The 27,910-nt window shown below is 46.4% G+C and overlaps 1 protein-coding gene across 1 annotated transcript in view; it reads left to right on the top strand.

Annotated features, from left to right (window-relative positions):
* LAMA4 (laminin subunit alpha 4) overlaps positions 1-27,910 on the top strand; it is a 225,100-nt gene that overhangs the window by 184,226 nt on the left and 12,964 nt on the right. Inside the window, exons 36-39 of the mRNA XM_030199221.1 lie at positions 667-826; positions 10,612-10,736; positions 14,249-14,342; positions 19,666-19,779. Coding sequence (XP_030055081.1) covers positions 667-826; positions 10,612-10,736; positions 14,249-14,342; positions 19,666-19,779 — 493 coding nt within the window. The remainder of the gene's footprint in view (positions 1-666; positions 827-10,611; positions 10,737-14,248; positions 14,343-19,665; positions 19,780-27,910) is intronic.

The following is a 27,910-nucleotide window of genomic DNA, read 5'->3' as shown; positions in this document are numbered from 1 at the left end:
CATGTACAAGGCAGCGCAGGCTTCTGTTTCTGTGAGTCTGATGTCCTGCACGTACGTGCAGGACGTCAGACTCACAGAAGCAGAAGCCTGCGCGGCCACATTGGTGATCTGTAAGGGCCGACTTCTACATGGAATGTTGCTAGTGGAATAGTATCTCAAATAGTAGCAACAGTGGAGGAGTGGCCTAGTGGTTAGGGTGGTGGACTTTGGTCCTGGGGAACTGAGGAACTGAGTTCGATTCCCACTTCAGGCACAGGCAGCTCCTTGTGACTCTGGGCAAGTCACTTAACCCTCCATTGCCCCATGGAAGCCGCATTGAGCCTGCCATGAGTGGGAAAGCGCAGGGTACAAATGTAACAAAAATAAAAAATTCCTCCTCCTCCTTTTTTTTTTTTTTTTTTTTTTGCTTAAAGAAATTTGGAAACTTTTTTTCCATTACTCCTGGCATCCAGCAGTCAGATTGAAGCTGAAAAGGGATGTAAGTATTTCCCTTGAGAGGGACTAAAATCTGGGGAACCTCTTTTTAGTGTGGATACAAGTGGTGTTTGTAGAGGGAGGCAGGGGGTGCGCACTGATTCGCTATGGCTTGGACACGCTCTTCTCGGGGATCACAGACCTGGCTCCCCAGTTAATTGTTCTAATAGCTGCTTTTCTTCTTTTTTCCAGATTGCCTCCTTGCACAGCTTCACTGGCTGCCTAAGCAACTTCCAGATTAATGGACAGGCTGTTTCCATAGCGCCCCAGACCTTCGGCGTCACTCCTTGTTTCGAAGGCCCCGTCGAGGTGGGAACATTCTTTTCAGCAGAGGGAGGATATGTGGTTCTGGGTGCGTATGCAGCTCTCTCTTAACTTCCTGGGTAACTTTTCCTTCCCTGTTTTGCCATACGAGGGAGTCAAAACAATGCAGACCTTCTCACCTGTTCACTTCCGAAATTTGGCCATCTGAAAGGGTCCTTGGCTGTGAGGTGAACGGCCATAAGGACTGGGACCTTTGAGAGTTCACTGCTGGCTTAGAGGTAGCTAACAAAGTTCAAGGATAGTTCAGTATCATAACACAGGTTCACATAGCAGAAGCATAGGTCCACACCTGGACCCAGAACCCAGAAAGTCAAGGCAAACCAAATATACGCAAGAGTAGCCCGAATCAAGAGATTGACATGGAAATTCTGGAGCTCAGGTCCAACTGTTATCATCAATGAACCTGCAAAGAGCAGTGTCAAAGGCAGGAAAGAAATGTCCCAGCCAATCTGAGCTGTGCTCCTGTTGGGCCTATCACTGAATACACAAGTTAAAAGGCAGGGAAAGCTAGCTACAAGGACCCACAGGGACAGCAAGCCCAGAAGCCCAAAGGGTGGAAATTCAACAAGTCAGTGGAAGATGTCTGATAGCTATAACAATAAGGCCACAGAAGTGGGGGGCCAAGGGTGGGGGTGTAATCACAGCTTCTGTCTTACAGAGCAAATGTACAATCTAGAAGGATGAGGAGAAGAGAACAGAGCACCATCTCTGGGTCTACGGTATCTAGACAGACCTTTAGGAAGGTTAGTACATAAGTACATAAGTAGTGCCATACTGGGAAAGACCAAAGGTCCATCTAGCCCAGCATCCTGTCACCGACAGTGGCCAATCCAGGTCAAGGGCACCTGGCACGCTCCCCAAACGTAAAAACATTCCAGACAAGTTATACCTAAAAATGAGGAATTTTTCCAGTCCATTTAATAGCGGTCTATGGACTTGTCCTTTAGGAATCTATCTAACCCCTTTTTAAACTCCGTCAAGCTAACCGCCCGTACCACGTTCTCCGGCAATGAATTCCAGAGTCTAATTACACGTTGGGTGAAGAAAAATTTTCTCCGATTCGTTTTAAATTTACCACACTGTAGCTTCAACTCATGCCCTCTAGTCCTAGTATTTTTGGATAGCGTGAACAGTCGCTTCACATCCACCCGATCCATTCCACTCATTATTTTATACACTTCTATCATATCTCCCCTCAGCCGTCTCTTCTCCAAGCTGAAAAGCCCTAGCCTTTAGAGATCTCCCTGGCTGTGCTCAGCTGTCTGGCTTCAAGGAGAATTGACCAGATTTGGGCTAAGCTACAGTTAAAGAGAACAATTTGGGATTTATTCCACTCAGTACCACCAGCAGAGAGAAGGGAACTCTTACTGCGTTTGCCAGTACAACAATTTAATCACACATAGGTGGTGCTGAACCATGTTAAAAGTCAAATCAGGGAGAAGTGCAGATGAAGGGCACCAAGCCAGGCCTGTGTCCTCCTTCCAATTCGGCTACTAGGATGGAGGGGGAATGCCAGGGCTAGGAGAGGCTGATGGCTCCTAGCACAACTTTTCAATTCAGCAGGAAAGAGCAGGAATGCTGGAGGGGCTGAGAGCCCTCCAACCTCAATTGTAAGTGCCACATAGGGAGGGAGGGAGAGAAATAGGTTCTGGACACCCAGATATAGGACTTCTCTGGCTCTACCTAGGTCTGGCTGCCAAAGTCAAGATTACACACCTGTCTCTCCACTCCCCCCCCCCCAGTTGACATTTGCCTCTAGCTATGCCCCTTTAGGCTTCCAAAGCCAGTTGGTTCTCAGCGGGGCTAATTTAGGCATCTGACTCCCTAAATTAGGCATCAGACCTCTTTCTGAAACTACCTCTATGTCACTAACCAGCTTATAATCGAAACTTTTCGCCGGCGATCTTCCGACACAAATCGGGAGATCGCCGGCGATTTTGCAAAAGCGGCTAAAAGCGTATAATCGAAAGCTGGCTTTTTAACAGCATCGCCGCTTTCCCGTCGCCTTGCCGGCGAAGGTTAAAGGGGGTGTGTCGCCGGTGAAGCGAAGGCGGGGCATGGGCGGGCGTGGGCATGGCTACCAGATGGCTGGCTTTCGGCGATAATGGAAAAAAAAAGCGGCGTTAAGCGGTATTTGGCCGGGTTTACTTGGTCCTTTTATTTTCACGACTAAGTCTCAAAAAGGTGTCCCAACTGACCAGATGACCACCGGACGGAATGGGGGATGACCTCCCCTTACTCCCCCAGTGGTCACCAACCCCCTCCCATACTACAAAAGTTAAAATGAAAACCTTTTTTGCCAGCCTGTATGCCAGCCTCAAATCCCGTACCCACCTCCATGACAGCAGAATGTGTTGTATCGTCTGACAACCTTTACCTGGTTGCGATGTGGCTCTTGGGTGAGTGTGACACCTTTTCTGTTAGGTGCCCTGCAGAGTCACATCAGCAATGCATTGTAGTGGGTGTAGGGTACTGGGCTATACTCCCATGGTGCTTTTCCCCCCTGCTAACTGAGTCAGAGTGTGCCCAGTAGTCCATGAGGTAGTGGCCATTTTTGTAAGCCAGTTTTAGATCCCTTTCATGTGTTGCCCACGTTAGAAAACGTTCTTACCTTGAATGTTGCTGAAAGAGGGCATTGTACAGCATTCTGCCAGCTCTGACCTACTGCTAATCTCAGTATCAAAGAGACTCCTTGCCAGTGGGGCACAACCACTGATCTGCAGTTAACTGTGAGTAAACGTGCTTATTCAAATAAAGCACTTTTTCAAAGACATTAGTCTTCTGGTGTCAACTGCTGTGCCAAGGTTATACAGCAGCAACAAGTCCTAGAGGCCTGAGTGTGTGCAGGGCCCTGGAGCACTTTTAGTGGGTGCACATTTGTGGGTAGGGGGTTTGGGGGGGGGCTCAGCACCCACAGTAAGGGAGCTATGCATGAGGGAGCTGTTTCTGAAGTCCACCACACTGACCCCTAGGGTGCCCAGTTGGTGTCCTGGCATGTAAGTGCACTACAAATGCTGGCTCCTCCCACGACCAAATGCCTTGGATGTCACCGGGTTGGAGATGGCCGACATTTTTTTCCATTATCGCTGAAAAACAAAACCGGCCATCTCGAAACCCAGCGACATCCAAGGCATTTGGCCGGTCTAAACCATATTATCGAAAAAAAAGATGGCCGTCCATCTTTTTGATAATACGGTTCCGGCCAGCTGTTGCGCCACCACCAAAATAGATCGCCGCCGTTCGATTATTCCCCTCCATGTTAACCTTAGCAATGGAACTTGGCTGAGGTACAGCTGGAAAAGCCAGAGAGAGAAGAACTTCAAACAGAGCTATGCATGGAGATGGAGAATGAATCTTGCCAAAACTGATCAGATTGTATATTTTTTTTTGTTACATTTGTACCCCGCGCTTTTCCACTCATGGCAGGCTAAATGCGGTGGGCAATGGAGGGTTAAGTGACTTGCCCAGAGTCAGATGGAGCTGTCTGTGCCGGGAATCGAACTCAGTTCCTCAGGACCAAAGTCCACCACCCTAACCACTAGGCCACTCCTCTAAAATTACTTTATATCTAAGATGAAACTGAAACAGGAATGTAGAACTCCCAAAAGCCAGCTGTGTTCATTTTTCATGTGCTGACAAAACTTGGTCCAGGAATTTGCTCTCTCTCTCCTCTGCTGGGCTTCTAGCTTAACGGGAACTGGTATGTACAGGATGATACCACCCTGAGCCTTCATTTTTAGCCAGCAGTAGTTTCCCCTGTTTTTTACCCTCTGACTTCTCCTGTCTGTCTGAGTTTTTGCAGGAGTGGTCATTGGCCAGAACCCAGTATGACCACTCGCAGATCTCACTCATAGGCCGTCAGTTATCAGATGCCCTAAGTTCTTTTCTCAGGTAAATATCACCTGAGCCTAGTCAATGGCTGTGACTTGCCCTCCCCTGCACCCCAGCAGTCGCATTTTTCAATAATTACAAATAAAAAATGAATACTGCAAAAGCCACCAATGTCTCAAAATATCCACTCTCACGCATGACGAATAGGAATACCCATGACTTTGGCCACCCAGGCACTGCAAAGACTATGCTATCTGTGCAGTTAAAGGTAAGACTACTACTACTATTTAACATTTCTAAAGCGCTACCGGGGTTACGCAGCGCTGTACAATTTAACAAAGAAGGACAGTCCCTGCTCAAAGGAGCTTACAATCTAAAGGACAAAAAGTGCAGTCAATCAAGGGCAGTCTAGATTTCCTGGATATAGAGGTACAATGGTTAGGTGCCGAAAGCGACATTGAAGATATGGGCTTTGAGCAAGGATTTGAAGATGGGCATGGAGGGGGCTTGGCGTATGGGCTCAGGGAGTTTGTTCCAAGCATGGGGTTAGGCGAGGCAGAAAGGGCGGAGCCTGGAGTTGGTGGTGGTGGAGAAGGGTACTGAGAGGAGGGATTTGTCCTGTGAGCGGAGGTTACGGGTAGGGGCGTAAGGGGAGATGAGGGTAGAGAGGTATTGAGGGGCTGCAGATTGAGTGCATTTGTAGGTTAGTAGGAGAAGCTTGAACTGTATGCGGTACCTGATCGGAAGCCAGTGAAGTGACTTGAGGAGAGGGGTGATATGAGCATATCGGTCTAGGCGGAAGATAACACAAGCAGCAGAGTTCTGAACGAATTGAAGGGGGGATAGATGGTTAAGTGGGAGGCCAGTGAGGAGTAGGTTGCAGTAGTCAAGGCGAGAGGTGATGAGAGAATGGATGAGAGTTCGGGTGGTGTACTCGGAGAGGAAGAGGCGAATTTTGCTGATGTTATAGAGGAAGAAGCGACAGGTCTTGGCTGTCTGCTGGATATGGGCAGAGAAGGAGAGGGAGGAGTCAAAGATGACTCCGAGGTTGTGGGCAGATGAGACGGGGAGGATGAGGGTGTTGTCGAATGAAATAGAGAGTGGAGGGAGAGGAGAAGTGGGTTTGGGTGGGAAGACAATAAGTTCGGTCTTGGCCATGTTCAGTTTCAGGTGGCGGTTGGACATCCAGGCAGCAATGTCGGATAAGCAGGACGATACTTTGGCCTGGGTTTCCACAGTGATGTCTGGTGTGGAGAGATAAAGCTGGGTGTCGTCAGCATAAAGATGATATTGGAAGCCAGGGCCGTGCCAACACGGTAAGCGAGGTAAGCATGGCAGGGGGGCGCTTCCCTCTGGGGGGCGCCGCCGCACCATGCTCACCTCGCTCGCCCTCCCCCCAACATCCCTTTTCTTTTTTTTTCTTTTTTAAATATACCTCCGTAGCGGTTCCGGCAGCGCAGCGTCAGTGAAGGAGGCGGCGCTCCCGACATCGCTAGCCTTCCCTTCGCTGTGTTCCGCCTTCTTCTGACGTCAAGGAAATGACGTCAGAAGAAGGCGGAACACAGCGAAGGGAAGGCTAGCCACGTCGGGAGCACCGCCTCCTTCACTGACGCTGCCGGAACCACTACGGAGGTAAATTTAAAAAGAAAAAAAAAGAAAAGGGATGTTGGGGGAGAGAAGAGGGCGGGCAGTTGAACAATGGGAGCGGGAGGGCAGGGGAGAGACGAGAGCATGGATGCGAGGGGGGGGTCATGGAAGGGAGAGAGGGGAATTGCTGGAAAAGGATGAATGGAGGGGGCAGGGGACAGAGGAGCATGGATTGGGAGGGCAGGGCAGGGCTCAGGGAGAGAGGGGAATTGCTGGAAAGGGATGAATGGAGGGGGCAGGGGACAGAGAAGCATGGATGGGCATGGATTGAGATGGCAGGGCTCAGGGAGAGAGGGGAATTGCTGGAAAATGATGAATGGAGGGGGCAGGGGACAGAGAAGCATGGATGGGCATGGATTGAGATGGCAGGGCTCAGGGAGAGAGGGGAATTGCTGGAAAATGATGAATGGAGGGGGCAGGGGACAGAGAAGCATGGATGGGCATGGATTGAGATGGCAGGGCTCAGGGAGAGAGGGAAATTGCTGGAAAAGGATGAATGGAGGGGGCAGGGGACAGAGAAGCATGGATGGGCATGGATTGAGATGGCAGGGCTCAGGGAGAGAGGGGAATTGCTGGATAGGGATGAATAGAGGGGGCAGGGGACAGAGGAGCATGGATGGGCATGGATTGGGAGGGCAGGGCTCAGGGAGAGGGGAATTGCTGGATAGGGATGAATGGAGGGGGCAGGGGAAAGAGGAGCATGGATGGCCATGGATTGGGAGGGCAGGGCTCAGGGAGAGAGGGGAATTGCTGGAAAGGGATGAATGGAGGGGGCAGGGGAAAGAGGAGCATGGATGGGCATGGATTGAGATGGCAGGGCTCAGGGAGAGAGGGGAATTGCTGGATAGGGATGAATAGAGGGGGCAGGGGACAGAGGAGCATGGATGGGCATGGATTGGGAGGGCAGGGCTCAGGGAGAGGGGAATTGCTGGATAGGGATGAATGGAGGGGGCAGGGGAAAGAGGAGCATGGATGGCCATGGATTGGGAGGGCAGGGCTCAGGGAGAGAGGGGAATTGCTGGAAAGGGATGAATGGAGGGGGCAGGGGAAAGAGGAGCATGGATGGGCATGGATTGGGAGGGCAGGGCTCAGGGAGAGGGGAATTGCTGGATAGGGATGAATGGAGGGGGCAGGGGAAAGAGGAGCATGGATGGCCATGGATTGGGAGGGCAGGGCTCAGGGAGAGAGGGGAATTGCTGGAAAGGGATGAATGGAGGGGGCAGGGGAAAGAGGAGCATGGATGGGCATGGATTGGGAGGGCAGGGCTCAGGGAGAGAGGAGAAATTGCTGGACATAGAGGGGAGGGAAGAAAGATGAAGGAGATGAAATGAGGGAAAAGGAAGAGAGGAGAAAAACTGCACATGGATGAAGAAAATAGGCAGAAGCTGAGGACCAGAAATGAAGAAGAAAGGAGGAAAGGAAAGAAATAAATGGAAAGGAAGCCCTGGAAACGGAGTTAAGAGGACAGATAGCAGCAGAATCAGATACTGGGCCAGCATAATCAGAAAAAGAAAGTCACCAGACAACAAAGGTAGAAAAAAATCATTTTATTTTCATTTTAGTGTTTGGAATATGTCCACTTTGAGAATTTACATCTGCTATCTTATTTTGCAATGTATAGCAATTCGTTTCTAAGAATATTGCTGACAATTCCTGTCAGTGTGGCAAGTGGTGAGCGATCATTTTCACGGGGGGGGGGGGGGGCGCCACCGCCACCGCCAACTGATAGTCTGCGGGGGGGGGGGGTGCCAACTGATAGTCTGCAGGGGGGCGCCAGAGACCCTAGGCACGGCCCTGTTGGAAGCCATGAGATGAGATCAGCGAGCCCAGGGAGGAGGTGTAGATTGAAAAAAGAAGGGGTCCAAGGACAGATCCCTGAGGAACTCCAACAGAGAGTGGGATGGGGGTGGAGGAAGAGCATAACAGATGCCAGCAGCTCTTCGCCTGGGGCCTGGACACTGCATGTTTAAGGGGGGTGGACTCAGGAGTAATGTCAGGACGTATTTTTTCACGGAAAGGTTGGTAGATACGTGAAATGCCCCCCCCCCCGGGAAGTGGTGCAGATGAAAACGGTAATGGAATTCAAACATGTGTGGGATAAACTACTACTACTACTTATCATTTCTATAGCGCTACTAGACGTAAGCAGCGCTGTACACTTGAACATGAAGAGACAGTCCCTGCTCGACAGAGCTTACAATCTAATTAGGATAAACACAAAGGAATCCTGTTTAGAAGGAATGGATCCACGGAACCTTAGCGGAGATTGAGTGGTGATGCTGGTAATTGGGAAGCGAAACCAGTGCTGGGCAGACTTCTAAGGTCTACGCCCTGATCGTGACTGAATAGATAGGGATGGGCTGGAGTGTAAATTTTAAGGAGCTTCGACGTTAGCTTCAGAACTTAGTACAATCAATTGCTTAATCCTATCAGCTAGGGGATGAAGCAGTACTGTAGGAATCCTTTATAGAATCACCTCTGATTACGTGTCACCTCTCATGTACATAAGTACATAAGTACATAAGTAGTGCCATACTGGGAAAGACCAAAGGTCCATCTAGCCCAGCATCCTGTCACCGACAGTGGCCAATCCAGGTCAAGGGCACCTGGCACGCTCCCCAAACGTAAAAACATTCCAGACAAGTTATACCTAAAAATGAGGAATTTTTCCAGTCCATTTAATAGCGGTCTATGGACTTGTCCTTTAGGAATCTATCTAACCCCTTTTTAAACTCCGTCAAGCTAACCGCCCGTACCACGTTCTCCGGCAATGAATTCCAGAGTCTAATTACACGTTGGGTGAAGAAAAATTTTCTCCGATTCGTTTTAAATTTACCACACTGTAGCTTCAACTCATGCCCTCTAGTCCTAGTATTTTTGGATAGCGTGAACAGTCGCTTCACATCCACCCGATCCATTCCACTCATTATTTTATACACTTCTATCATATCTCCCCTCAGCCGTCTCTTCTCCAAGCTGAAAAGCCCTAGCCTTCTCAGCCTCTCTTCATAGGAAAGTCGTCCCATCCCCACTATCATTTTCGTCGCCCTTCGCTGTACCTTTTCCAATTCTACTATATCTTTTTTGAGATACGGAGACCAGTACTGAACACAATACTCCAGGTGCGGTCGCACCATGGAGCGATACAACGGCATTATAACATCCGCACACCTGGACTCCATACCCTTCCTAATAACACCCAACATTCTATTCGCTTTCCTAGCCGCAGCAGCACACTGAGCAGAAGGTTTCAGCGTATCATCGACGACGACACCCAGATCCCTTTCTTGATCCGTAACTCCTAACGCGGAACCTTGCAAGACGTAGCTATAATTCGGGTTCCTCTTACCCACATGCATCACTTTGCACTTGTCAACATTGAACTTCATCTGCCACTTGCACGCCCATTCTCCCAGTCTCGCAAGGTCCTCCTGTAATCGTTCACATTCCTCCTGCGACTTGACGACCCTGAATAATTTTGTGTCATCGGCGAATTTAATTACCTCACTAGTTATTCCCATCTCTAGGTCATTTATAAATACATTAAAAAGCAACGGACCCAGCACAGACCCCTGCGGGACCCCACTAACTACCCTCCTCCACTGAGAATACTGGCCACGCAATCCTACTCTCTGCTTCCTATCTTTCAACCAGTTCTTAATCCATAATAATACCCTACCTCCGATTCCATGACTCTGCAATTTCTTCAGGAGTCTTTCGTGCGGCACTTTGTCAAACGCCTTCTGAAAATCCAGATATACAATATCAACCGGCTCCCCATTGTCCACATGTTTGCTTACCCCCTCAAAAAAATGCATTAGATTGGTGAGGCAAGACTTCCCTTCACTAAATCCGTGCTGACTTTGTCTCATCAGTCCATGTTTTTGTATATGCTCTGCAATTTTATTCTTAATAATAGCCTCCACCATCTTGCCCGGCACCGACGTCAGACTCACCGGTCTATAATTTCCCGGATCTCCTCTGGAACCTTTCTTAAAAATCGGAGTAACATTGGCTACCCTCCAGTCTTCCGGTATTACACTCGATTTTAGGGACAGATTGCATATTTCTAACAGTAGCTCCGCAAGTTCATTTTTTAGTTCTATTAATACTCTGGGATGAATACCATCAGGTCCCGGTGATTTACTACTCTTCAGCTTGCTGAACTGACCCATTACATCCTCCAAGGTTACAGAGAATTTGTTTAGTTTCTCATGCAGAAATTAATATGGGTGTTCACCTGTTGAAAGCTACCTATGGTAACACTCTCTCTTTCCCTTCAGGTGTTTCAGGGTCTGCTCACTTCCTGTGCTAATGTTCATGTTCTTCCCCTAGATGAGTCTGTTCGTTTGGGTCGCAAGTTGGAATTGGAAGTTCGCCCCCGCAGCAGCTCAGGGCTCCTGGTGCATGCACATAGCACGAGTGACGAGTACCTGAGTGTGTACATGAAGGAAGGACAGGTAAGGTATTCGTCAAATACGCTCAGGGCTGTAACTACTGGGATATTAAGAACATAAAAGTAGCCATACTGGGTCAGACCAATGGTCCATCTAGCCCAGTAGCCTGTTTTTCAAACAGTGGCCAAGCCAGGCCACAACTACCTGGCAGAAACCCAAATCATGGCAACATTCCATGCTACAAATCCCAGGGAAAGCAGTGGCTTCCCTTGTCTGTCTCAATAGCAGACTATGGACTTTTCCTCCAGGAATTTGTCCAAACCTTTTTTTAAACCCAGATACGCAAGTATTTCCATGTAACTTCCTCGACTGTCTCCTAGTCTTTGTACTTTTGGAACGAGTAAAAAATTGATTTATTTCTACTCGTTCTACACCATTCAGGATTTTGTAGACCTCAATCCTATCTCCCCTCATCCGTCTCTTTTCTAAGCTGAAGAGCCCTAACCTTTTTAGCCTTTCCTCATACGAGAGAAGTTCCATCCCCTTTATTTATTTATTATTACATTTGTACCCCCTGCTTTCCCACTCAAAGCAGGTTCAATGCAGCTTACATAGTAATATGGATTACAGGATTTTGATAAGAAAATAAAAGTTAAAGTTAAATATAACAGAATAACAAAAGTAACAGGTAGGTAGAGAAGGACAGGGGTGAAGGATTAGGAGAAGTGTGAGCAAGGGTAGAAGAGGCAGGAGGGGGATGGGTGCAGGATAAGCAAATGGAATTTTGGTTGGAAAGATAGTCAAGGTCATTGTCGTTGTCTCCTGGATATGTGATGGGTAGTAGGATTCATAGAATTAGTTTGGGTCATTAGGATAGGCTTGCTTGAACAGATAGGTTTTTAGTCTGGAATGCATCTGGACTGGGCTTCCAAGATGGTATTTTTGAATAACGTCCATGCCTGATTTAGTGTGCTAACTTCAGCAGTCGATCCTTTTAGTTTCTTTTTAACCACTTTCCTCATTTTATTATAGTCGCCATTTCGAAAATTAAATGCAGCTACAGTAGATTTCCTTTGCGGGTTCTTCCCAGATAGTAGCTGAAACTTAATCATGTTATGATCACTATTTCCCAACTGACCCGACACCGCCACTGTATATAATTTGCGTGCTCCCCCACCTATTCTGATCTCATACTCCCCCAGACTGCTCTTACACAGTCCAGGAATTAACGAACTCCATAATCAGAAGGACTCGCTGGGATATAAGAAGATAGTTTATTTCAATCTCACCAATAGCAGTACAGGCAAATCAGGTATTTGTATGGTTTGAACAGCAGTCCACGACACGTCTCTCTCTCTCCTGCCTTCTCCTCTCGCACTATGCCCTGCATGCCACCAAGGACCAGATCCAAAATGACTCTCCCTCTCGTCAGTTCCTGGACCAGTTGCTCCAAGAAGCCGTTGTTTATTACATCTAGAAATTTTATTTCCCTGGCACTCCCTGATGTAGCATTTATCCAGTCAATATTGGAGTAATTGAAATCACCCATTATTATAGCGTTGCCCAATTTGCCAGCTTTCCTAATCTCTGTAAACATTTCTTCATCCGTCTGTTTGTTCTGTCTCGGTGGATGGTAGTAGAGCCCTACAAGAATACTCCTTCCCTTCACACATGGAATTTCTATGCATAATGATTCCATGCTGCTGTTTCATGTACAATGTTTATTTTGTTTGACTCAATTCCCTCTTTAACATATAGCGCAACCCCCATCCCTCCAATTTGATCCTCTCTATGATTGCGATAAAATTTGTACCCTGTTAACACAGTGTCCCATTGATTGTTCTCTTTCCACCAAGTCTCTGAGATGCCTTTAGTGCTATATATTCTAACTCTCCCATCTTATTTTGTATACAGGCACTTCAAATTGTGTTTTTTCCTTTAATCTACAAACTGCTTAGAAATTGAAGGGGATAATGTGCATCCTTTATCCTGCTCTCTCATTAAGCACACCTGGCTTACTTTCAGCATTGTTGAAACCTCTCTACTGGGATTCCCTAAATGTCCAGTTTCAATAGTATTCTTCAAGGATACTCCACACCAAACCATATGCTCCTGGGTGCTGTCGACTTTCCCCCATTGTAGTTTAAAAGCTGCTCTATTTCCTTTTTTAAAGTTAGTGTAAGCAGCCTGGCTCCATCCTGGTTAAGGTTGAGCCCATCCTTTCATAACAGTCTTCCCCTTTCCCAGAATGTCACCCAGTTTCTAACAAATCTAAATCCCTCCTCCCTGCACCATCGTCTCAACCACGCATTGAAACTTTGGAGCTTTGCCTGCCTTTTGGGTCCTGCGCTTGGAACTGGTAGCATCTCTGAAAATGTGACTCTAGAGGATCTGGACTTCAGCTTTCTAGCTAAGACCCTACATTTGGCTTCCAGACCCTCCTTCCCACATTTTCCTAAGTCATTGGTACCCATATGTAGCAAGACAGCCGGCTCCTCCCCAGCACTATCTAAAATCCTATCTAGGTGACGCGTGAGGTCTGCCACCTTCACACCAGACAGGCAAGTGACCAGGCGATTCTCATGTCCACCAACCACCCAGCTATCCACATGCCTAATGATCAAATCACCAACTTCAACAGCTGTCCTAACCCTTCCCTCCTGGGCAGAACTTGGAGACATATCCTCGGTGCAAGAGGATAGTACATCCCCTCGTGGGCAGGTCCTGGCTACAGGAGTACTTCCTACTTCACCAGGGTGATGCTCTCCTTCTAGGAGACCTCCCTCCTCCAAGGTAGCACAGGGGCTACCAACCTGGAGGTGGGACTTACAACATCCCTGTAGGTCTCCTCTATGTACATGTACAGGTCTAAGGTTAGGTATATAAGCAGCATGTTGCAAATACATCGATCACTTGTAGTTATGCATCTAGGGAAAGGGAACTGAGACTTGATATACTGCCTTTCTGAGGTTTTTGCAACTACATTGAAAGCGGTTTACATATATTCAGGTACTTATTTTGTACCAGGGGCAATGGAGGGTTAAGTGACTTGCCCAGAGTCACAAGGAGCTGCAGTGGGAATTGAACTCAGTTCCCCAGGATCAAAGTCCACTGCACTAACCACTAGGCTACTCCTCCACTCATTCCACCAATAAGAGCCAACCTCATCAGTGATGTCACAATGGCTTGATTGCCCGATACAGTTCCCCAGGATCAAAGTCCACTGCACTAACCACCAGTCTACTTCTCCCACTCTAACCATCTAGGTTAGAGCTTCCCAAACTAAGGGTCACAACCTATGTTTGGGAGTATGACCTGGGTGAGGTCTCCACAGAGATATCATAGGCTACATATTATAGGGGGAGAGGGTGGTTACATGTTTTCTCTGGCAATGTAAATGGAGTTTCAGCCACAGAACGTTTGATAAGTGCTGATCTAGATGTTATATCTGGCTATTTGAGCATCAGCACACAGATGTATATGTTATACATTAGCTGAACATTTAAAGTTTTTGGTTCCTCTTGGTTTTGTGTAAATGGTTTTAATGATTAACTTGAATGTGTGTTTTCCCCCAGGTTGTCGTCCAGGTAAATAATGCCAATGGGAAGCTCTCAACCTCTGTCAGACTGAAGCAAGGACTGTGTGATGGACAGTGGCACCAAATTACAGGTGAGCAGGTTTGGATGAGACCCGGTGAGTCTGTAAAATAAGTGTGAGCATTGAAAGGTGATCTGCCCTAGCAGGGGAGAGATGGCGGGATAGAAGAGACATTCAAATACCTCAAAGGTATAAATCCAGCACAAGAATTAAATTTCTTCCAGAGGAAAGAATGTTCTAGATCAGTAGGTCATAAACAGGCTTATTTTCGAAAGAGAAGGGTGCCCATCTTTCGATACAAATCGGGAGATGGGCGTCCTTCTCGCAGGGTTGCCCAAATCGGCATAATCGAAAGCCGATTTTGGGCGTCCTCAACTGCTTTCCATCACGGGGACAACCAAATTTCACGGGGGCGTGTCGGAAGTGTAGCAAAGGCGAGACTGGGGCATGCTTAACACTACTACTACTACTACTTATCATTTCTAAAGCGCTGTGTAGCGCTGTACACCATACACAAAAGACAGTCCCTGCTCAAAGAGCTTACAATCTAGATAAGACAGGCAGACAGACAAAACAATTAAGGGTAAGGGAATAAATAGGTGAGGATAAAGGACAGGGCAAGTGAGTAGTGGTTAGGAGTCAAAAGCAGTGGTAAAGAGGTGGGCTTTAAGTTTGGACTTGAAAACGGCCAAAGAGGGGGCTAGACGTACAGGCTCGGGAAGTCTATTCCAGGCGTGAGGTGCAGCAAGATAAAAGGAACGGAGTCTGGAATTAGCAGTAGAGGAGAAGGGGACAGACAAGAGAGATTTATCTACAGAACGGTGTACTCAAGGGGGGGGGGGGCTTAGGGAGAGACGAGAGTGGAGAGGTACTGGGGAGCTGCAGAGTGAATGCACTTATAAGTCAATAAGAGGAGTTTGAATTGAATGCGGAAACGGTCCTCGACCGATAATGGAAAAAAAAAGGGCATCCCTGACGAGCACTTGGTCGACTTTTACTTTTACGACCAAGCCTCAAAAAGGTGCCCAAACTGACCAGATGACCACCGGAGGGAATTGGTGATGACCACCCCTTACTCCCCCAGTGGTCACCAACCCCCTTCCACCCTAAAAAAAAAATTCAAAAAAAATTTTTTACAGCCACTATTCCTGCCTCAAATGTCATACCCAGTTCCATCACAGCAGTATGCCGGTCCCTGGAGCAGTTTTAGTGGGTGCAGTGCACTTCAGGCAGGCAGACCCAGGCCCATCCCCCCCCCCCCCCCCACCTGTTACACTTGTGCTGGTAAATGTGAGCCCTCCAAAACCCACCTGAAACCCACTGTACCCACATGTAGGTGCCCCCCTTCATCCCTATGGGCTATGGTAGTGGTGTACAGTTGTGGGGAGTGGGTTTTGGGGGAGGGGGTTGTGGGGCTCAGCACCCAAGGTAAGGGAGCTATGCACCTGGGAGCTTTTTCTGAAGTCCACTGCAGTGCCCCCTAGGGTGCCCGGTTGGTGTCTTGGCATGTCAGGGGGTCCAGTGCACTACGAATGCTGGCTCTTCCCACGACCAAATGACTTGGATTTAGTAGTTTCTGAGATGGGCGTCCTCGTTTTCCATTATGGCCGAAAATCGGGGACAACCATCTCTAAGGTCGACCTAAATTTCGCGATTTGGGCGTCCCCGACCATATTATCAAAACGAAAGATGGACACCTATCTTGTTTCAATAATACAGGTTTCCCCGCCCCTTCGCTGGGATGTCCTGCGAGGACATCCTCAGGAAAACTTGGGTCCCCCTTTCGATTATGCCCCTCCACATATCCATGGGGCAGAATGTATTTCTCCACAAAAAGGGTGATTGTTATGATTCTGCTGGTTTGGCTGAGGGGGAGGGGGGATGTCTCTTCTGATTGGCTGCCAGGGGTTGTGCTGACGTCAGGGGATAGTACTTTAGCCTGCAGCTGAAGAGTTTCTCTGCTTTTGCGTTACTTACTTGGTGGTAACAGGAAAGCCTGATAGTTTTCTCTCAGAACGTGCTCTAGGTTCTGACAGGGATCTGTGTTGTATTAGAGTATTCTTTTCCTTCCCTCTGGGTTAGCTGCTGCTGCTGTGTGTGCCTAGCTCTGTAATCAGGGTCAGCTGCTCGTTTGTTTAGTGGGGGCTGGGCATTGCTCAGCCCTCCGGGGGAGGGGGGGGGCTCTGGGCTGAGTGAGAGTGTTCTCCTTTGTTTGTTTGTTTTAAGGATTTCTCTTCCCAGTGTCCCGGCCTGCTGGCTCAGTGAGTTTTACCCTTTGTGTACTGTGTGTATTGTATTCCTGCCTCTGCCAGTGTGCTTGTTGGATGGGCCCGCTCCCTCTCGGGAGGGGAAGCGTTCTCTCTGATTGTTTGTTGATTTATGGCACTCTCTCTCTGCTGGCTCTACAAGCTTAACCCTTTGTGTTCTGTGTGCCTCTGTCTACAGTGGGTTTGAGGCAAAGGCTTTCTGCCTTCCTTTTGTGTCTGGTTCCTCTGGCTTCTGCCTGGGGCTCCTACCCTGGGGGGGGGAGAGGGAGGTTGCTGTGTTAGTTCCCCTGTCCTGCGCTAGTCCCCTGGGTGGGCGTGGCCCGCTCTGGTCCTTTGTTTCCCCCTCTGCCCTATTGCTGGTGTTCAGCGCGTGTCTGGCATCTTGGGGCCCTCTGGGTTCTTTCACCCCTCCCTTTGTGTGATTGGGTTCCAGTTCAGCCGTGAGGCTCGCACGAGTGGCTCTGTGTGCGTGGGTTCTGGTTCGGCCGCGAGGCCCGCCTGTATGCCTATTTACCTTCTTCCTGAGGGACTGTGGGGAGGGGTAGCTTAGGGGGTATTGTGTAGCTGGGGTGTGCGGTGGTGGGTCGGTCTCCCCTTGGCCTGGGTCGGCGCCCTGCTGATCTCGGCCAGGGCCCAAGGGCTCATGACCAACCCAACGGATTACAGTGATGATGCCTGGAACAGATACAAAACTAGTGTAACCCAGATCTCGCTGCTGCCACTAGCTCAGTCCCCGGGGTTCACAGACCTGGGCCACAAACAGATATTTCCTATCGGTCTCTCTACTTACACAGTCACTGAGGTCACAATTCGGGAGTGGGTCAAAGGCCGGACTAGAGATCTAGAGCAATGGGGAGTAACGTTGAGGCTTCTCAGGGGTATTCTGCCAGTCCAGGGAGCAAGCGTCCTCACTCCTGCTCCAAAGAACCACACGGTGCCCCAAGGATTTTATTTTATGCAAAACTCAACTTTACTGAACTTGCAGGTAAACTGTCCTGCTGCCTGTAGCGCTTTCACATGGAGGTGAGAGGCGCTGTGATTTCAATGCAGGAGGCCCAGCCCGGTGGCAGACGGTCGAAGACGGAGGGCGGGTGGGACTGCGGCACCGGGCCCCCCTTGGAGTCCCGGGGAATTTTGTTCCCCCTGCCCCCACCTCTCGGCGGCCCTGGAGATCGGAACATTCCTCTGAGAGTTACAATAGTTGCTTTAGAGATAGGCAAAGACTTTGGTGGCTTCTTGTCTCCTAGATCTGGTTGAGGTTGCAAATCAGAAATGTGCTACTAGATAGCAGGGGATCAGTCCTCGCAGTGTTTTAAAGAGGAAGCAGGTCAGTTTGAAAAACACTCTCACCTCAATGGGGAGCCACTATAGTTTGATGTAGGTAGGGGAGACACTGTTGAATTTTGAAGATTAGTCTGATTGCCGTGTTTGAATGGTTTGAAGTCTCTTGAGTAAAGTTTTTGTGCAGCCCAGGTATATTAGGTTGTGGTAATCAAGAGATGATAGTACCAGCGCATGTACCAACCATTCATATTGGTTGAGTTCAAAGTACTTCTGAATGGTACGGAGTTTTCTCAATAGGTGGAAACATTTTTTGGCAAAAGCGTCAACTTGCGCTTCCAGAGAAAGAGCACAGTCGATTTGAACACCTAGGAGTTTAATGGTGTTCACTTGATTGACGGTAATTGACTTAGAGAGTTGGTCTGGTTTTGAGATGAAGCATAAAAATTTGGTTTTTTTCAGTATTGAGTTTTAGCCTGTGAACATGCATCCATTTTTCTAGTAGGTTGATGCATTGTCGGACCCTAGATACGTCTATTTTGAGAGTTGATTGTATGGTGATTAATACTGAGATTTCATTGGCGTAGATGTAGTGGAGAAAGACATTTTTGTCTAGCAGTGAGTTAAAGGAGGAGTTAAGGGAGGAAAACATTAAACAGAACAGGAGACAGGGGGGAGTCTTGGGGGATCCCGCATCTGTTGCTTCAGTTTAGGGATTAAGTCTGCATTTACTTTGACTCTGTATGATCTATTTTCCAAAGAAATCTCTGAATCACTTTAAAACATTGCCTGTGATTCCCATTTTCGAAGTTCCATAGTAGGAGAGTATGATCTACTAGGTCGAATGCTGAGGACAGAACTGATTGAGATGGTGGAAGAATATCATGCAAGTCCAAGAAGTGAGTGAGCTGTAGGGTTACCATTTCCTCCATTAATTTAGTAAAGAAAGGAATGGAGGCTACTGGTCTGTAGTTACAAACCAGTTGTCTAGGCTGGTTGGGGTCTTTTGGTATTGGTGTAATGATGATTTCGGACAAGCTTTTGGGGAAATATTCCTTGTGACAGTTGCTGATCGATCCATGAGAGGACATTAGCGTGGAATGTTGGTGGGACGGTGGTCATTGAGTGAGGAGGGCAGATGTCTAGTATGCAGTAGGAAGGACAGGGACACTAGTAAGTCAAAATCTTTGTTGGTGGTAGAGGGGAGTCCAGTTCTAAGCTTATTCACCTTCTCTTGGAAATATGTGGCTAGTTGGTTTGCCGAGGCAAGTTATTCCAGCAACATTCTGGAATCCTAAAAAGTAACAAGATTCCATGCAGCGTCTCAAAGAACAGCAACATTCTGGAATCCTAAAGAGTAGCAAGATTCCATGCGGAATCTCAAAGGGTAGCAACATTCTGAAATCCTAAAGAGTAACAAGATCCCATGCGGAATCTCAAAGGGTAGCAACATTCCATGTAGAACCCCAAAGAATAGCAACATTCTATTCAGAATCTCAAAGGGTAGCAACATTCCAGGCCGCCAATCCCATGGCAAGCAGTGGCTTCTCCCCAGGTGTACCTCAGTGGCAAACATGAGACCCATTCCCACTCACATTCTCAGCGCTGCACACTGAGCCGTTTGCTCCCCCCCACCCCATAAACCTTGCAGTCTCTTCCCTCAGCAGCACATACCAGGCCCATTGCCACCCACATGCTTCCCCTCTCAGTATCATCCATATCTCAGTGGCTAAGCCCCTTCATTACCCTGCCGTTCCCCTCTGTGCCACATGCCAACTTGTCCATGCCTTCTTTGCCCCTGGAACACACAGAAGACCCTTCTCATCTCTCTTCTCTTTGTTTTACAGTGAGCAGAGACTCCGATAAGGTGGAGTTGATGGTGGATTCAGAGGTGAGCCAAATGCTGGGTCCAGCCAACGCCATGAACCTGACAGAGCCTCTGTTTGTTGGCAGTGTGCCAGGTAAGCGTCCCAGATCCTACTACTGGAAACATCTCTCAAGCAGATCTAGCACTGGGTGAGCACTTGAAGCTTAATGCTGCCCTGTAGCCTCAGATATTGCTATATGTCTTCCACCCTTTGAGGAGATGAGTGGGGGATTCTGTGAGCCCTCCCGTAGGGGTTAGTACCGTTGTTGCCAATGATCTAATTTTAGAAGTTCATCGAGTGTGGGATGGGGAACTCCTTGGCCTTTTTATCTTGTGCTTTCACACTAGAGAATGACTCGGGCACAGGGTTCCACGGTAACCGCAGGGACAGGGTGGGGACAGATCCCATGAGAACGGGGTGCGGATGCGGACAGAGCCCTTGGGGACAGGGGACAAACTTTGTCCCCGTGTCATTTTCTACTTTGAAGCCTTTTAATGAACTAGACTGTTGTTTATGTTTTGAATGATGCAGACGATGATATTTTGATTTTTTTTTTGAAAAACAAACAAACATGCTGGCCACAACTGGCAAATTTTGCTTGGGGGATCCTGTACACTCCTGCTACCAGCACATCTTCTGAGAAGACAAGTTGCTTGTTTTTTATTTTTGTTTTCTACTTGTGATTTACACACAACAGTTGCACAGCATATTGTTCCTTTTTATACTTTAATGAAAAGATTTAAATAGAAAATCATAAGTGTTCAAGGCTTCTGCAGATGAGGACACAGCCCAAGAGGATGGGGTGGGGACAAAACCTGCGGTAACAGAGAAGGGACGGAGACAGTGTTGGATTATTTGTAGTAAATAATTAGCAGATTTTAGTACACACAGCTTCAGCTTTAGAAATGTTAATTTCTTTCTTCATCTCTCTCTCATTCACCCCTGAATAATTCACTGCTGAGTCACTTTAAAGTTGAAGTAACAAAACATCTGTTTACTCACAGTTTGTAGTTAGATTATAATCAGACAGGCTTATATATACATATTACTATACATTTGTATTATCAGCTCCTTCCATGTGCTTAGATGGTAATGGATGCTCACACCACCATAGATCCTCTCAGGTTAGGAGAGATCATGAGCTCCATGTGCTCCATGTGCTGCATGTGCTGCATCTAATCCCCACAGGAAGTTGCATAGCTGTGTGACCTCTCTAAACAATTCACATCAGAGGTCACAGAGTAATCACAGAGAAATAATAGGTGACAGGCAATGCATGTAAAATACAATACATTCCAACAAACCCCTTCTCATGCATAACTGTCATGCAATTATTTATTCATACAAAGTCCAAGCTTTATACGCAGATTCACAAAATGTTCTCTGGGTAACGGTTTGGTCATGATGTCAGCTGTCATCTCACTGGTGTGACAATAGTGTAGACTGATGACCCCTTCTTTCGCCAACTCTCGCACGTTGTGGTATTTCGTTGCGATGTGCTTGGTGCGTGACTGAACCTTGTCATTCTGTGACAGTCGGATGCAGCTCTGATTATCTTCCATTATCTGGATTGGTCTCTTTTCAGCTATTCCAAAATCCAGCATAAGTTTTTCAATCCACATCAGTTCTCTGCACGCTTCCGATACGGCCACGTATTCAGCTTCTGTAGAAGACAAACTCACAATACTTTGTTTATGACTGGCCCATGAAATTTGTACATTTCCATACATAAACACATATCCACTTGTGGATTTATAATCAGAATGATCCCCTGCCCAATCTGAATCACAGTAACATATTAGTTTTGGATTACTATTGGCTGAAATCTTTAATTTACAATCAATGGTACCCTTTAAATACCTTACCATCCTTTTAACTGCAGTCCAATCTGATTTGGTAGGTGAGCTGACCCTTCTGCTCAAAATTCCTACTGCATTTGCTATATCAGCCCTGTATGTGGTAGCTAGATATAAAAGCTTACCTATGGCTGATCTATATTGGATGTTATCTGGTAAAGGTTCTCTTACTGTTTCATCCTTCAGAAAATCAGTGATCATGGGAGTGCTTACAACTTGGGCATCTTGCATACCTAAACTTTCAATAAGCTCATTTATTTTCTGCTTCTGGCTTAGAAGATAAGAACCATCATTTTGTTTCTCAATTTCTATACCAAGATAGTATGACACATTACCAAGTTCTTTTATCTCAACATTGTGGTTTAAACACTTTACAATGTCCTTGTACTCTTGCTCACTTTTGCTTGCAATGAGCAGATCATCAACAAAAGCTAAAATGTATGCATATTGTCCATTTGTGCACCTAGTGTACAAGCATTTATCTGCTTCACCTTGCTTAAATCCTAAATTTGTCAATATTTCATGCAATTTTTCATTCCAACATTCTGCACTTTGCTTTAATCCATAAAGACCTTTGTTTAATTTACACACTAGCTGTCTTTGTTTTGTATTTATGAAACCTGTTGGCTGTTCCATGTACAAGTCTTCAGTTATATCTCCGTGAAGAAATGCTGTTTTCACATCAATGTGGTTGACTTGCATGCCTTTTGAGACTGCAATGCTTAGAAGTGTTCTAATTGTCGTGTGTTTCACTACAGGTGCAAACACTTCATCAAAATCTTCTCCATATTTTTGAAGATATCCCTTTGCCACTAATCTGGCTTTATACCTTTCCACTTTTCCTTGTGCATTCCTTTTTAACTTGAATACCCATTTGCATCCTATAGCTTTCTTGCCAGGAGGTAATTTTGTAAGAATCCAAGTATTATTTTTATCCAATGCATCAATTTCTTCTTGTGCAGCTTTATGCCATTCAGCAGCTTCTTCTGCTGGCATTTTCTCAATCTCATCCCATGTTAAGGGCTCTTGAGCTTCTGCTGACTTTGTTAGGTAAGACAGTCTTGGGGGTGGAACACCTTTGTTTTCCCTGGATGAGCGTCTGACAACAGGTTGGTCTGACCTTTCCGCATCCTCTAAATCTGAGAGTCCTTCTCCAATTGATTCCCCTTCTCCAACTGTACTGTCTTCTTCAATGATCCTTTCTGTGTCTGCTTCCTCTGCCTGTTCCTCGTTAGATACAGGTGAGTTGCTTTCAGACATCTGCCTTGGTATGGCATTTATATACACTGGCATGTCTATTATGGTTCTAGTTTCATATTCTGGATGATAAGGCTCATCTGGGATAATCCAGCCTTTATCAACCCTTTTGTTTTCATCAAAATATGTAACATGTCTTATGCCAACAATGCCAGTTTTCAGATTCAAAATTCTATATCCTTTGTGTCCTGGAGCATAGCCAACTAAAATGCCCCTTTCTGTTGTGGAATCCAGCTTATGCCTTTTTTGCTTTGGTACATGAGCATATGCTGTACTTCCAAATGTTCTTATGTGTGACAGGTTTGGCTTCCTACCATGCCATGTCTCATGTGGTGTGCGCTCAGCGCCTTTAGTTGGCATTCTGTTTTGTAGGTACACTGCTGTGAGAATGGCTTCCCCCCATAGTCTTTTAGGGAGATTGCTATCTGACAGCATACATCTGGTCATTTCCACAAGTGACCTAAATTTTCTCTCTGCAACAGAATTTTGCTCTGGTGTATAAGCTACTGTTGTGATATGTTGAATGCCTTCTTGTTCTAGAAATGTGCGCATGCTTTGTGAAGTGAACTCACCACCATTGTCGGTCTGAAGAACCTTTGGTTTTCTTTCAAATTTATTGCTCACCATGGTTACGTATTTCTTCAGCATGTCTGTGACTTGACTTTTTTCTTTCAGCAAATAGGCCACACAATATCTAGAGAAATCATCCAAGAATATTAGCACAAATCTGTTATTTCCCAATGATGGGATATTAAACGGTCCACATAAGTCACTGTGTATTAAGTCCAGCACTTTATTACTCCTATTTCCTGTGTATGCAGGAAATGAGGGTCTCACACCTTTTTGAGTAACACAGTCTATGCATTTCTCCATATTACCAGCATCTGCACTTATCTGAATGCCGGTGGCCAGTTGCTTACTGTAAAGATCCTGGATCACCTTAGAATCACGATGTCCCAGGCGGCGGTGCCAGATTTCCAGACTACATTTTCCATCATTCTTCCTTACTTGCGCCATATGTGAGGCTTCACCTGAAATGCTCAGTTTATAAACATCATTATGCATAAAAGCTTCAGCATACACTTCATCATTTTTAGAGATTGTGCACTTACTGTTTTCAAAATGAATCACAAATCCCTTCTTATCTAATGTAGATACACTAAGCATATTGCAAACTGCTTGGGGAATATACAAGACATCACTTACAGGAATTTCTTTAACTTCATTAGACACTTTGCATTTTAAGAATCCAATACCTTTTGCTTGGATCTTAGCAGTCCCTGCGTTTGCAGTTTTAAGAATACCTTCCTCTGGACACATTTCCTGAAAGAAATTCTTACAATTGGTTAAATGGCATGTGCTCCCCGAATCCAAAATCCAAGTACTTTCATTTGAATTATTATTTACCATAGTCAAAGATTTTTCTGCCATTAGAAAGCCCTTGTGTTTATCTTTGTCCTTCATACATTTCCTGGTTTGAAAATTCTTTAGTTCCATTGGCTTAGGTGAGCTAGAGGGAGTGTTTTGTGTTTCCTTACACCATTTAGATACATGTCCCTCCTTTCCACATGAGTAGCAAATCAGCTTGCCCTTGGGTGGAGTTTTCCCATAGCTCCGCCTTCCTCTGTTCTTTGCCAAGAAATTTGTTTCATTTCTCTCTGACTGACTTTGAGAACACATCTCCTCAGAATCATTTATTATGCATTCCTGCCTTAGTTTTGATGTTGTCTGTTCAAAAGATTGCCCTTCAATGGCCTCATTTACAGACCTAAAAACATCAAACTTCTTTGATAGTGAGGTAAAAAGAAATGCTCTTTTCAATGCATCACACATGGGAATTCCAGAAAGTTCTAGCTTTTGAAATGAAGACATAAGATGCATAATGTGATCATTACATTTACTTTTATCCCTTAATTTGGTTTCATTCAACTCTGCCAGCCAAATTGGTTGCTGCTTTGCATATGTAGTTGCATACATAGTTCTCAGCTTACATAAAATGTCCTTTGGTGTATCTTTTCCCTCCACTAATATGGCTTGTTTCTCTGAGAGAGCTTCCAAAAGCATGCACTTCACATAATAGTTTGCATTGTCCCATTCAGCCATATTTTCAGCTGTTCTGTCTTGGTCTAAGCATATATTTAATCTTTTTGCTCGAAGGAGACATATGAATCTTAATTCCCACTGCCGATAATTAAACTCAGTTAATTTAGGCACCTTGAGAGAATAGAACAATGGTGAATTTCTTCCCTCAGCCATTTTCTTAGCCTTCTGTCTGCTGTGTGGGGGGAGAGAGAGACAGACTGAATCTTTCCTTTAAAACTTAAGAGAAAAATGTGGCCTTTTTTTCTGCCTGGTAATATTTCTCTTCTTTTTCAATTCCTGGACCCTGGGCCCATAACCCTTTTGTTGGATTATTTGTAGTAAATAATTAGCAGATTTTAGTACACACAGCTTCAGCTTTAGAAATGTTAATTTCTTTCTTCATCTCTCTCTCATTCACCCCTGAATAATTCACTGCTGAGTCACTTTAAAGTTGAAGTAACAAAACATCTGTTTACTCACAGTTTGTAGTTAGATTATAATCAGACAGGCTTATATATACATATTACTATACATTTGTATTATCAGCTCCTTCCATGTGCTTAGATGGTAATGGATGCTCACACCACCATAGATCCTCTCAGGTTAGGAGAGATCATGAGCTCCATGTGCTCCATGTGCTGCATGTGCTGCATCTAATCCCCACAGGAAGTTGCATAGCTGTGTGACCTCTCTAAACAATTCACATCAGAGGTCACAGAGTAATCACAGAGAAATAATAGGTGACAGGCAATGCATGTAAAATACAATACATTCCAACAGACAGAACCCACAGGGATGGGGTGAGGGATGGGGACAAACTTCGTCCCCGTGTCATTCTCTATTTCAGACTTACAGATGTTGGGGAGGTGAGGGATAATAGAACAGAAAAATGGTTTAGGTATAGCCATTACTTTTGGGGCAGCTGACTGTGTTCCACGTTTAACTTGCAGATAAGAAACAACTGTGTGCTTTGTACAACAGTCTCTTTTTGGTTTAATTTATACCTAATAAAGAGAAGTTACAAATAAAAATTGCAAGTGGAACTGGGGTACTGACCTGGGTTGGCTACACTGAGGATTTCGTAGATACGAGACGCTGATCTGAGTATCTCCAGACACTGTTCAGAGTGAATTTTAAGGGCTGCAAAATTCCAGAAGAGACAACCGGAGAGTTGTTTTTGTAAATGTTCCAACACTGTTAACCATAAGGGTGTCTACATACTAATATACAAAACCATCCGATGTATAAATAGAATAAGAATCCACTACATGGTGAGAAGACTCCTGACGCAGGCCTGACTGGCTGAAATATAGCTGTGTCGAGTCCTGTTCTCCCTATTTTTGTATTTTTTTATGGTTAATAAATTAGCTTTTTAAATTTTCACATCGGAAGTGTCGTCTTTATTACATATATCTTTTTATTTTTATTTATGTTTTTCTTTTTTATTTCAATTTTTTTATTTTTTTGGTTAATCATCTTCGCTGTTTTGTCTATTGGCTACACTGAGACAGTGACGGCTCAACTCTACAGACAGAGATTTAGGGCTACCCCAGGCCACCAGAAAGGAAGATGTAAGGGGGAGAGAAAGCTCTCATGCAAAGTACGTCTGCCCCGATCCAAATATTCTATAGTTGGAACACATAAATTGGCCACATGTTACTAGCCTGTTATTCTGTAGGATTCTGGACATATATCCTAAATAAAGACGTTTTGTAGTAGACAGTAATAAGGAAAATACCTCTTGGTCCAACCTTGCAGCTTGAAATAAAAATAAAGTGTCCATAATGTTTAACCTCTTCTTATTTTTTTTAAGACGGTTAGATAAATGGATTAACATTTCAGGTTGGTTTTGTGGATACCGAAAAAACCAAAAAGGTCCAGTAAATATGAAGGAAACAGACCATAAATCACCTTATACAGCAAGCAGCAAAATTTTAAAAAGACCTTGGCATATGGGGAGTCAGTTCGTCCCTCATTTCCGCTGACTGGTAACCGGAGCAGCGTGGGACAGGAGATTGAGGTGGGGTGAGTCAGCGGGTGACCGGCGCCTGGGAGTGCTGCCACTCAATTGCAGCTCTTTCCCGCTAGCGTGGGGAGTCAGGAGACCTGGGGCAGCTGACCCACAGGCCCTGATGGTGACCCGTCTGAGAGGAGCTTGGGGAGCCAGATGACCTGGGGTAACTAATCCCTAGGCCCTGGTGTTGATCCTCTCCCTTAGACCATTTTCATACTGTCGTGATCCCTGCTGGCTCTGGTCCTTGCCTTGCCCTGCCATCAGCTTGCTCTGGTCCCTCGGCCCTAGCCTGTCCCAGTCCGCTGCTCTGAGGGCGGCGAGTGTAGCAGTCCAGCTGCTCCAGCTTGCTCCGATCCGCGCGATCCAGCTTCTCCCTGCTTGCCTGCCCCGGTCCATCTACCCCAGCTTGCTCCAGCCTGCCCGATCCTGCCTCTCCCTGCCTGCTCCAGTCCATCAGCTACAGCTTGATCCAGTTCACCTGATCCAACTTCCTCCTGCTTGTTCGTCTACTCCAGCTTGCCTGATCCTGCTTCTTCCTGGCTGCTCCAGTCCATCGGCTCCAGCTTGTTCCATCGGCTCCAGCTTGTTCCAGTTCATCTGATCCAGCTACTTCCTGCTTGTTCGTCTATTCCAGCCTGCCTGATCCTGCTTCTCCTTGGCTGCTCCAGTCCATCGGCTCCGGCTTGTTCCGGTGCACCTGATCCAGCTTCTTCCTGCTGGTTCATCTACTCCAGCCTGCCCGATCCTGCTTCTCCCTGGCTGCTCCAGTCCATCGGCTCCAGCTTGTTCCAGCCCGTCTACTCCAGCTTCTCCCAGCCTCTTCCAGTCCGTCTGCTCCAACTTGTTCCAGTCCGCCTGACCCAGCTTCTCCCTGCTCCCACCAATCCATCTGCTCCAGCCTGCTTGTTCCAGTCCATCAGTTCCAGCGTGTTCCAGTCCGCCTGATCCAGCTGCTCTAGCGTGTTCCAGTCCACCTGCTCCAACGTGTTCCAGTCCGCCAGACCCAGCATCCCCC

Source organism: Microcaecilia unicolor, chromosome 3 (assembly GCF_901765095.1).
Source record: "Microcaecilia unicolor chromosome 3, aMicUni1.1, whole genome shotgun sequence".
NCBI classification, from domain to species: domain Eukaryota; kingdom Metazoa; phylum Chordata; class Amphibia; order Gymnophiona; family Siphonopidae; genus Microcaecilia; species Microcaecilia unicolor.
Note: the sequence above shows the minus strand (reverse complement) of the source record. Positions and strands in the feature narration are given on the sequence as shown.